This window comes from Parambassis ranga, chromosome 8 (genome assembly GCF_900634625.1).
Source record: "Parambassis ranga chromosome 8, fParRan2.1, whole genome shotgun sequence".
NCBI lineage: Eukaryota > Metazoa > Chordata > Actinopteri > Ambassidae > Parambassis > Parambassis ranga.
Genome location: NC_041029.1, coordinates 5,593,364 through 5,604,802, shown reverse-complemented (window position 1 = coordinate 5,604,802; position 11,439 = coordinate 5,593,364). Strand labels below are relative to the sequence as shown.

At 41.6% G+C, this 11,439-nt stretch overlaps 3 protein-coding genes across 4 annotated transcripts; 2 read left to right on the top strand and 1 right to left on the bottom strand.

Annotated features, from left to right (window-relative positions):
* Positions 1 to 437: 437 nt before the first annotated feature.
* mif4gdb (MIF4G domain containing b) lies at positions 438 to 3,876 on the top strand. 2 transcript variants are annotated; one of them, XM_028411611.1, is made up of 6 exons: positions 438 to 535; positions 1,139 to 1,259; positions 1,355 to 1,464; positions 1,694 to 1,849; positions 2,124 to 2,216; positions 2,381 to 3,876. In XM_028411611.1, exons 2-6 carry the CDS (start codon positions 1,181 to 1,183, stop codon positions 2,606 to 2,608), a joined length of 666 nt encoding a protein of 221 aa, XP_028267412.1. In that variant the 5' UTR covers positions 438 to 535; positions 1,139 to 1,180; the 3' UTR covers positions 2,609 to 3,876. The 2 variants fall into 2 exon arrangements, with proteins under 2 accessions (XP_028267412.1, XP_028267411.1); XM_028411610.1 differs by having other exon boundaries at positions 1,340 to 1,464.
* On the bottom strand, positions 3,867 to 5,444 carry mrps7 (mitochondrial ribosomal protein S7). Its single transcript, XM_028411609.1, has 5 exons — positions 5,382 to 5,444; positions 4,891 to 5,082; positions 4,669 to 4,732; positions 4,402 to 4,569; positions 3,867 to 4,312 (listed from the first exon to the last, which is right to left on the bottom strand). Exons 1-5 carry the CDS (start codon positions 5,423 to 5,425, stop codon positions 4,091 to 4,093), a joined length of 690 nt encoding a protein of 229 aa, XP_028267410.1. The 5' UTR covers positions 5,426 to 5,444; the 3' UTR covers positions 3,867 to 4,090.
* A 232-nt stretch (positions 5,445 to 5,676) lies between these two features.
* gga3b (golgi associated, gamma adaptin ear containing, ARF binding protein 3b) lies at positions 5,677 to 11,388 on the top strand. The gene is made up of 17 exons (XM_028411608.1): positions 5,677 to 5,730; positions 6,688 to 6,772; positions 6,852 to 6,927; positions 7,007 to 7,105; positions 7,197 to 7,320; positions 7,397 to 7,500; positions 7,604 to 7,684; positions 7,772 to 7,909; positions 8,045 to 8,126; positions 8,214 to 8,339; positions 8,426 to 8,671; positions 8,825 to 8,907; positions 8,992 to 9,134; positions 9,253 to 9,539; positions 9,650 to 9,819; positions 9,893 to 10,003; positions 10,083 to 11,388. The coding sequence occupies exons 1-17, from the start codon at positions 5,691 to 5,693 to the stop codon at positions 10,191 to 10,193; spliced, it is 2,106 nt and encodes a 701-aa protein (XP_028267409.1). The 5' UTR covers positions 5,677 to 5,690; the 3' UTR covers positions 10,194 to 11,388.
* Positions 11,389 to 11,439: the final 51 nt, after the last annotated feature.

Here is an 11,439-nt window from a genome sequence, read left to right as displayed (position 1 = left end):
TCCGTGATTAGCTCCAGCCCTGTATAGCATGTGGGTGCTGAGTATGGTGGTCCAGCACAACATTTCCCTGTCATAGAGGAATTTCATATTGATCCTGATGGGTGTTGTCTATATTCGTTGGAGAATTCCCAGCAGAGCTGTTCCAGAACGAAACCCAGGATTTGCACGAGCTTAGTGTCAGACGTCAGAGTTGCATTACATGTCATGCAGTGTATAATGTATGCATTTGTTTTCTTAGATCTGTGTGGTGATAATAATGTTATAAGATCAAGTTTTGCAAAAAATACTTTTGGAGACTTGATGTCATTCAGTATTGAAAAAAAGACTGTAGGCTCAGAACCTTTGACAAGACTGTCAGACCCATTATGTGTAGGCGGCTTTGTTGTTGTGGACACTCCAGTCCACCAGGTGGCGGAAGTGTGTGTTTATGCTAATAAATACTAACAAAGAAGACGCTGGGGAGTCGGTGGTATGCCGAGTTTGGGTGCGAAGAATTGGCGTTAATTGATCCATTATCCTCCATTTTTGTTAAATTGTAAGTACATTCTTTAATAATAACTTCTGCCAACTTGACGTTGTTATCTGTTTGTTACGTTTGGCCTCGCTTGTAGCTGTAATTGTAGGTTCATTTTAAAACTTGACGCTGATACCCGTTCCAGCGTTAGCCCTAACGCTAACGTAACGCGTTAACGTAGCCCTACCTTTTTTGTTATTAACCGTGGGACAAACTAAAACATCAATACCGAAGGGAAGAATGCTCTAAGTTTACGTGTAGTCGAACTAAGCTAGTTACTTAAAGTGACTTACTTAAAGTGACTTACTTAAAGTGACTTACTAGCTAGTTGCTTTTTACGGAGGTGTAGTTCGTAAAAAGCTCGTTATTTAATGTCATATATTTGAAGCACACAAGCAGTGCTGTTTTTTGGGAGTATTGTCTGACCCCTTACTTGACCCGAGTGAGCCCCGTGGTAATCCCCAGTGAATGGGTCGCTGTGTGTAGCAGCCAGTTTGATGACTGTACAGGATTTTGTGGTTATTGTTGTCACAAAAACATTGCTGATGACTGTGTTTGAAATGCTTGCAGCTTGAAAGAAGGTGCCCGTTATATTTAACTAAACAGCAATATTAATCTTTCCAGCTTGACTGCTCTCAGGTGTGATTTGTATGCCTTCTATATATAATGGAAAACTCCAGTGACGACTACAGGATCCAGTCGTTTGACCTGGACACACAGGTGTTACTGAAGACAGCTTTGAAAGGTCAGCATTTTACTGTGCTTATCTGATTTTCTTCTGATATATGATCACGTGTTTTAATCATGTCAAAACTTACTACTTAGGTTTTTGTATTTCAGATCCAAACTCGGTGAACCTTGAGAAGGTATGCAGTATCATTGTAGATCAATCTTTAAAGGACCAGGTGTTCAGTAAAGAGGCTGGACGTATTTGCTACACAATTGTGCAGGTGTGTACTTTAAGCTCACTGTCTCACATACTGAGTACCACTGAGACAAAATAATTATTAGAAAAAAATGTAACCAGGGAACAGTGGGATCCTCTTACCTTATTGATGCCTCACTGGTGGTTTACAGTAAAGCATCTGGAAACTTTTAAATGTGCTTACCTGCCTCATTGTATCTGTTGACTTTTTTGTCCGTGCTTCTACTTTATCTGTTCCGAATCTCTTGGTGCAGGCTGAGGCCAAGCAGAATAATGGAAATGTGTTCAGGAGAAACTTGCTGAACCGGCTTCAGCAGGAGTTCAAGGGCCGCGAGGAGACAAGGGCACGCTCGATTCAAGAGTGGGTGTGCTATGTGACATTCATCTGTAACATCTTTGACTACCTCAAAGTAAGAGCCAAACACAGTCTGAAGAAAGATGCTTGCTTTTCTCGTATATTTATTACAAGCTTGCATGTCTGCCCTTCTTGTTGCTTATTTTGATCATCATCTTGTATAGTAAGCAGCTAATGGTACAGGGACAGATACAGGTAATGACCCAGGAATGACCCTTTCACAATAAACTTTAGTTTAATTCAAGAGACAACACCATTAACACTTTTTCGCAGAAGAAAAATTATAGTTGCTTTTTTTGATAACGGTCCGGTCTTCCTTTATGACATAGGTGAACAACATGCCAATGGTAGCTCTGGTCCATCCTGTGTATGACTGTCTCATGAGGTTGGCCAATCCAGATGCTCTAATGAATGAGGAAGAGGTATGGCAAAGCAATCTTTCATTGTATTGTGTGAAACCTGTTACTCTGTACAAAAGTAAATAAGGCTTTCTCATGGAAAGTACAGGGGTAAAAAAATGTTTTTTGCCATATTACCAGCGCTTGACACAGTTTTGCCTCTGATTGTACCTCCTTGCTCCCTGCAGGTGGACTGCCTGGTGCTGCAGCTGCATCGCATCGGAGAGCAGCTGGAGAAGGTAAACAGCCAGAGGATGGACGAGCTGTTTTTCCTGCTGCGAGACGGATTCCTGCTTCAGGAGGGCCTCACCTCCATGGCTCGTCTGCTGCTGCTGGAGATCCTGGAGTTCAGGGCTGGAGGTTGGATGCTCAGCAGCACTGCTCACAAGTACTACTACAGTGAAATTGCTGACTAGAACAATTGAAAGAAGGACATTGGGCATCAGCACCTTCATTTAAAGCACCTTGGACAACTCCTTAGTCACCACTGACAACAAAACCAGCAGTGTCATGATAGACATCTTCCAGGTAATCAATGGAGGGGTTAAAACGATTTTGCTGGATTGTTTTTTGTGTTTGATAATATTACTTTGACTTTGTGTCGTGAGTGTGGGATGTGCAATAGTTCATGGGGTGTTGACGTTCAGTTATCAAGGTTCAGCCACATTCAGGTAGATGCTTTTTAATATAAGTTTTTTTTTGGTCTAAACTTTTTAGCATTCCTTTTTTGACTAAAAATTTTCCAGTTAATCAAATCCAAATGTGTTGGAAGAGACATTCCAATAAGGTGCAAGCGGATTTGTTTTTATTAAAGTATTTTAGTCATTTCAGTGTAGATTTAAACATTTTACAATTTATTTAAATTGTGGTTCCAAAGAAATTTCTGCCTGCTTTGGTATAGAATTCCTGTTACCGTGTTACCGTTTGATCATGTGAGGCCAGTTTGTCTTTATTTAGGGATTTCTTTTTTTAAATTATTATTTTTGTATTGTTTACTTGCAACACATAAAAGACCAACATTTTAGTTACACACAGTATTTGAACCATTTTCTACAAATACATCAGGTGTGCCAAAGTCACATAAACAGCATTATCCAATACTGATCATCTGCTAAAGGTGATCAGTATTGTTAAAGTCAAACATGAGTACACGAGTATTATTTGTAGTATAAAGTATTTTTAGTAACACCACTGCCACCCTGTGTGTGTAGCTCAACCCTGCCCTCCCTCCATATAATCAGTGAGAGAGATTAGTGGTAATTACTTAAGTACTAATTATAAATCATTGATATGATCCTGATCATATCCATGAATGGCACCATTTATTATTTATTTACATAGTGGTTAGATTAAATCCAGAACTCCGTCTTTGTTAACATCTAACTCAAAGTATCTTGCTCGCAAAAGTTAACAAACGTATTTCCAAAATCCTTGTTTCATGACATGTATGTTTTACACCAACTGTAAAGAGTCAAAATACAAACAACACAATTTGAAGTATGGGTTTTAAGTACATTACAGTATACTTAAAAGTTCCTTTATGACAGGCCACAGACCTGACTGCAATATATGTATAGTTTATTACAGTTTTGAAACACTTAATTGAATTCCATTTTTTTATGGTTGGATTGTACATTGAATGCAAATTTATTTGTTTTAATAAATCTTTGGAGGTTTTTCTGTTCCTCAGGTTGCGTTTATTGTGGGTCAGTGACACATACTAATAAGCAGTTTTTTTTAATAATACAGTTTTAATACAAAAAGTGACAGTAAGCCACATTAGGTTGTCCTTTATACACCGTTTGCCTCTTAAACAGCACTGCAGTCCTTTCACCAAAGGAGTTGTATGTTCACAACAGCACTATGAGCATCCATTCAGTCCATCAATCTGTGTCCTCCTACCACCAGCGGTAGTGGGCGAAGGCTCTGTTGGATTCTGCCATCTTGTGTAGCTCGTGCTTTCTCTTGATAACATTGCTCTCTTTGTTAAATGCAGCCATTAGTTCCTTGGATAGTTTTTCATCCATGAGCGTACGTCGCTGTTTGTTGTTCCTGCTCTCTGTGATGATCCATTTCATGGCAAGGAAGCGCCGTCGATTGTCTGTAAGGGGGATGGGAACCTGGGCAGGGTTGTAAACCAAACAATATCATTTATTATCAGAAAAACAGCACTTTGTTGTAAACAAAGGAGCCTTAATACATCACTGACCTGGTAGTACTTTCCACCTTTCTGTACGCTGGTCAGACCAACGACGGGCTTACAGTTCTCCAGAGCCTGGTGGAAGATGGTGTAGGGGTTGCACTCTATCTCTTCTTTTTTCCCTGCTGGAGCTTTGTGGTATTTCTCTACCTGCTTCCTTTTGATGTTCTCCAGTGTCTAAGAAAAAAGAAGAGGTGAAAAAAACGATATTAGACCAACAACTGACGAGGATAACTCCTTATCGCTTTGTTTACTGTACTGTTTGTGCTTCCTTACCTGGGTCATGATCTCTCTGGCTAAAACCTTGTTTCCATGTTTCATCATCATATTGATGAATTTACTGAAAACCGAAGAAAACTGTTGTTACAGTCTAATAGTTGCTTCCACCAACAAGTCATGATGCATCTATGTGAAGAAGCTGGCCTCTAACTTGCCACTTGTCAGTCAAGGGTTTTGCTCCCACAGAAAGGTAGAAAGTTTCATTTATTTTCATTTTACCTGATGACTGGGTCATTGAAAACGGAGCTGGTAACTTCGCTAGTAGCCGCCTTAATGGGTCTGTGTGCCTTCAGCATCTGATGCTCCTTCTCCTCAGCACTCAGCTCGCTCTCTGGCCGGTTGTAGGCCTCTTTTCTGACCTCTGGCTCCAGATAGTAAGGGTTGTATCTGCTCCATCGCACCAGGAATACTCTGCAAGAAATGGAACAGGCGAGCAGAAGTACTTTAGTTGGTGTTGACGAATATTTACCAAAAGATCAAACTAATGCATGCCCCGTCCATTTGTCGATATTTAATGAGCGTAAATGATAACACATAATATAAAGACCGACATAATGTAATTGCCACATCGCTGAAAAGCAGCATTGCCGTCACCGTGCTTTAGCTTACTATGCAGCGATGAATATTTGCATAATACATAAGCATAAATGGTGTATGGATGAGTTTACACAGCCTGTTAATGCATAAGTTTTAATAAAAGTGACAATTACCTTGGTGTCCAAGGTTTTAATAATCCAGAGATGGAAGCAGCCATCTTGAAAATGTGAGCGTTCTCTTAGGACCCCGGGTTAGTACGTCCTGCAGATGCCTTTGAAAGAGAAGAGGAAGAAACGCGGAATTAAAAATGCGGGTACCATTCTATATATTTTCATCTAAATACTGAGACGGGATAAAGATTTAAAAAAATACATATTTTGTTATTTGTAAATAAAATAAAACAAAACAAAAAAAGTAAAACCGAACAATAATGTTTGACTCTCGCGCAAACTCCGGTGACATCACGCGATGTTTTTAGTGCTATGGCGTACCAGGAAGGGGAGTCGCTCGAATCCTGGCTCAGTGAGTGATTAATCCCATTTTATGTATTAAGTAATATGGATTATTAGCTAGACACATGGTTCTGGATGACAGGGCAGCAAAATCCGCCTGTGCAGAAGCTGTCGGTGCGGGTTAGCCGCTCTACATCTGTTTGACTACCAGTTGAGAGCCAGGCTGTCATGACTCCAGTCTGCATCATTAGCAGGGATGGGTGGAGAGCTGGAATAAACACAGTCTGTGGGGGCACGTTTTCCAGTGACAGCTCAGGATGTGCAGTGCTTGTTGAATCTACACAGAGTATTACTCCTCAGTACAGCTCAATGCAGCAGGGCAGGGACAGATTTCGTGTGAATGATGAATGAACAACACTGTAAACAATGAACAATACATCAGTTACTGCAAAGAGAGGGAAGTAAAACAGTCACTGCATTGTCGTGTTGGGCATAAGACTCAAAGGGAAGAGAGATTTACAATATGTGAGCAGTGCAAAGTAACTAAGTACATGTACTTTGACATATGGGAGTAGTTACCTGAAAACATTCATATTAAGGGTCAGATGCCTACTGCTAACAGAGGATGATTAAGGCTGTTGTAAAATATTTTTTATGAGCAATAATTTGTCCTTAAATGGTCCTTATACACACCATCTTAGATTAAGATTAAGATTAAGATTAAGAAATCTTTATTAGTCCCACAATGGGGAAATTGCATTTTTGCAACAGCAGATACAGACAGCAAAGGATAAGTTAAGAAAGATACCAATAAAATATAGAATAGAATCAAAAAACATGTATACATATCAACAGTTATTGCACAGGTGAGTGGAGGTAGAAGTGGTCTGTAAGAAAACTGATAGTGCATCAAAAACTAAATAAATAATTTACTGTACACTGTGGTTTATGAATATTGCACCTATCAGAAGTGTTTATTATACAGTCAGTACAGTATACAGTAGCTGCAAATGTCTTCCTCTAACAGATAAAGCCACCCATCCATCAAACAGACAAGAGGACTGGGAGTATATCATCGGCTTCTGTGATCAGATCAACAAAGAGCTGGAAGGGTACGATACAATGCAAAGGCACTCCCAGACATTATGTGTGTAACTGCAACAGATTTTCACCTGGTTGTTCTTCTTGCAGTCCTCAGATAGCAGTGTCTCTGCTTGTGCACAAAATCCAATCTCCACAAGAATGGGAAGCTCTCCAGGCTCTGACGGTAAGACCTGCTGCACAGTGTTGACAAATCATTCTTGTCTCATTACCAGTCCATTCACTGAATAGTGTCATGTGCACAGGTATTAGAGGCGTGTATGAAGAACTGTGGGAGAAGGTTTCACAATGAAGTTGGAAAATATAGATTTTTGAATGAACTGATTAAAGTTGTTTCTCCAAAGGTGAGTTGTCTTCTCATAGTTTAAGACCTATTGCTAATAGAAGATGTGCTAAATGACTGTCCTGCCTTTTTATTATCACTTTATTTTTCAGTACCTGGGTGACAGTGCGCCTGAGAAGGTGAAGAATAAGATTGTAGAAATGCTGTATAGCTGGACAGTTGCTTTTCCCAATGAAACCAAGATCAGTGAAGCCTACCAGACCCTGAGACGACAGGGTACGTGTAGCTGTGGATCTGTGGATCAATCACAAGGCATCATTTACATCCAACATATTTTCACTCTTTTCACCAGGCCTTGTGACACATGACCCAGAGATACCGTTGGACAGGACTCTGATTCCTTCTCCTCCAACACGGCCGAAACACCCAGTGTTTGACAATGAGGACATGGGCAAGGTGAGAGCTGAGCGTCAGAGACAAACACTGCACCTTGCTGCACATTAAGTGTAATTCAAACATATAAAATCAGCATAGTGACCATTTAAATGTGTCCACGTAGCTGCTTGCAGAGCTTCTCCGGAGTAAAAATCCAGAAGACCTCCAGGAAGCCAACAGACTAATCAAAAACATGGTGAAAGAGGTGAAACACATCAGAGCTCTTTGACCATTTGTAACAGATCAGGCTTGATGGATATTTATTAACACATGTTCTGTTCGAATGTGTTAGGATGAGGCACGGGTGCACAAGGTTACAAAGAGAATGCACACATTAGAGGAGGTGAACATTAATGTAAAGCTGCTGACTGAGATGTTGTCCCACTACAATAAAGACAATTCATCTGACTCAGACAAGGAGATCATTAAGGTGTGAGCACAAAAACACACACACACCCACCCACACACACACACACACACACACACACCCATATAGAAAACTGGAAAGAGTCTTTTAAATGCAGCTTAATAACTTTATGCTAAAATGTAACATGTGTCCCTTCAGGAGCTGTATGAGCGTTGTGACAAACTGAGACGGACTGCTTTCAAAATGGCCACTGAGACAGAAGATAATGACACCAGTTTAGGTTTGTGGGACTCCTAATCTAAAGAATCCTTGTCCTTGTTTGTTATCACCTCACTGTGTATGTAATCTCTGACGTTTGGCGTCCTAGGGGACATCCTGCAGGCTAGCGATGACCTCTCCCGGGTTATCAACTCATATAAGAAGATCGTTGAGGGTCAGCTGATTAACGGTGACAGTGAAGAGCCACCGTCTATGGCTGGTCACAGTGAGAGCGGTGAGACATTTTTGCATAAACAATAGGGTTTCTTTATAAAATGTAATAAATTCACCTGCTTCAATCAGTGCTTATCTCTTCAACAGAGACCACTGATACACTGATAGACCTCGCGGGCCCTGACACTCCAAGCCCTCCTCAACCTGTCCCCCCTACCTCACAGCCCTCACAGCCTGTTTTAATAAATCCCACAGCATCCCCTCTCTCCATCCCCATCTTGCCGCCACCTCCCAAACGCCTCACTGGCAGTCAGAGCAGCAGCCCGAGTCATCCCCCCATCACCAAGCCCTCCACAGCTTTGTTTCTTCTGGACGATGAGCTGCTGTCTCTCGGTAGAACATCCTCATTGTTGCTTATTGAGTTAAATGAATAGTTTGGCTGCTTCCTTTAATTACGAGGCCACAGGCCCATCTCACAGTGTGGCAAATTCCTTTTAATGTAGTCAGTAAGAGATTTAACTGGTTTTTACTTTTCTTTTTTTTCAGGATTAAATGACCCCCCTACCTCTCAGAGCAGCCATTCAAAACCCAAGTTAGATGAACTCTCCAGTCAGTGGACTTCTATGCAGGTACATAACCTGGGATGAGATCATTTACAACTGATTGTAAGTGTGTAATAGGAGAGAGTGAATCATGTCTTTTGTCCTCTACAGGCCCCACCAGCAAATGTGGACATGTTTGGCAGTGTAAATGTTGCTTGTCCAGTTCCAGCAGTGCCCCCAGTGGAAGCATCCACCACCTACAGTCTGCAGAACCTGCAGGACTTGGCAATGATGGGCTTTTCAGATCACAAGAGGTACAGGGTTATCTGAAGTTCAGATGTTTTTTTCTGTTTTGGTTTAATTGAAAAGAGACAATTCTGTCAAAAGTCTGTCAAAGGTTAAAAGAACTTTTCTGTTTTTGTGTGATTTTAGTTTGCCCAGCCAGATGGCAGCCAGAGGGAGCAACATTGGAATGCCAGCAGCAGCATCTCCTCTCATACCTGGGCAGGCCTCTCCCTCTTCAACTTCTCTTTTCCAGGGCCCAATGCCAGGATCTCCAGCCTTGTCCCATGCCAAGGCCCAAAGCATGGGCTCAGCCCCAGGCAGCCCACTGTTCCGTTCTCTGTCTCCATGCCACCCTCCCCTCCAGGGTAGCCCAGCCAAAGCCTCGGACGTTTCCTTGAGCAGCGTGCACGTCCCTCTGGAGGCCATCAGACCCAGTAAGAACAACAAAGGAGAAGGAACAATGGCTGATGGGCCACAATGGTCTAATCTGTAATTCTATCTAAGTCATGCCTGCCTGCTTCTGATTGGTCCTGTCTGCCCTCAGGTAAAGTCTTGCCCGTGACCGCCTACGATAAGGACGGTGTTCGCATGCTGCTCAACTTTGCATCCGACTGTCCACCCGGCAGGCCTGATGTGTTGGTAATGGTGGTGTCCATGCTCAATACGGCCCCACTGCCTGTCCACAGTGTGGTCCTGCAAGCTGCTGTGCCCAAGGTAAAGACATTTACATAAAGTCCCATGTTGTGGCCCACCACAACTTCTAACCCTTCCTTCCATCTCCCATTAGTCAATGAAAGTGAAGCTGCAGCCCCCATCAGGAACAGAACTGGCACCATTTAACCCCATCCTACCTCCAGCGTCCATTACCCAGATCATGCTGCTAGCCAATCCAACAAAGGTAGGCAACTTAAAGCCACAAAACCTTCCGTAGCAATGGAGAAAAGCTGAGCGACTGTACTGTGTGTGCATCCTCACAGGATAAAGTGCGTCTGCGCTACAAGTTGGCTTTCACACTAGGAGACCGTCTGTGCCATGAGGTCGGAGAGGTCGACCAGTTCCCCCCACCAGAGACATGGGGTCATCTATAGCAACATGAAGGCCTGCGACTACACTACTCAGCAGGAACAGGCCGGTTCATACACCATGATGGGGTGTGGGTGTGTGTATGTGTGTGTTTGTGTGCTCATATCCATCCCAGAGAGAAAGTTGCTCTCTATCTTTACATGCTTTACATTCCTTATTTTCTTCTGGCTCTGAGACTTTAACAGCAGGTTTTATTTATTAAGTGTGACTCTGCTGAAACAAAGCAAAGCTATGAACACAAGCAAATATTATAGGTGTGGTGCCGACACTAAAGACTATTTGAATTGATTTTCTTGAACAGATTTGAATGTACTACAAGTACTGCATTAAGGCTCTGTCAGTCTCTCAGTCTATAATATTGCATTCCTGCACTATAGATAATTTTAATTTAACCTTGAGCCTGAGAGCCAGCAAAAGCTTCCATTTATTTCTCTGGCTGAACATTTACACAGAGATTTGGAAAGCTAGAGTTCTACAGATTAAGTATAAAGAATTTAATCACATATCATTGCTGTAGGAAGATTGATGAGATGTGTTATTTTAACATGCTTAAGTAAATCATGTTTAAAAACTAACCTAGCTAATGAGGCCCTGTGCAAACACTGCAAGCCAACAGCACCTCCTTTTGCAGATATATACTGTTATGAGTCTAACACTGATCAATACTTTTATCTCATGTGATCTCTGCCCAGATTGTCAGCTTTTCAGTCATGTTAATGGCAGTGAGTGTCCAATTTTGTTCTAAAATGTTACAAAATGCTTTTTCCTCCTACCAGTGTCAGTATTGGAAGTATTTCTGTCTTATTTGTTATTTTCCTGTTCATAGTATTTCAAAGCATCACTCAACCCAGAGTGTGAGCTGAGCAACAACCTGAAAATAACTCGGATTTTGTGCAGCAGAGTAATGCAATGGTACTCAAAACAAGCACTGGATTCAAGTATTAAGAGTCCTTCATTTTTTCCTCAGTGTTTATTTCAAAATGACACCACAGCAAGACCTGGATGATATTTATAATTTTGTCTGGAGTGAAGATGCAGAAAAATGCGAAGAAGTCAAGGTTTGAATAATTTGATGTCACTGTAATAGTCCGTTATCCTCAATTCATCGTCATACTGGATGTACAGAAGTGTGTCTAATGTAAATAGAATGTAATGCAGTGTACTTGCTTTGTTGTATGACATGTTATGTGAACATGTGACGTGCAGATTTTAAGAGAGAGTTACATTTGTAGTGTATGGTGTGCTGTTTAT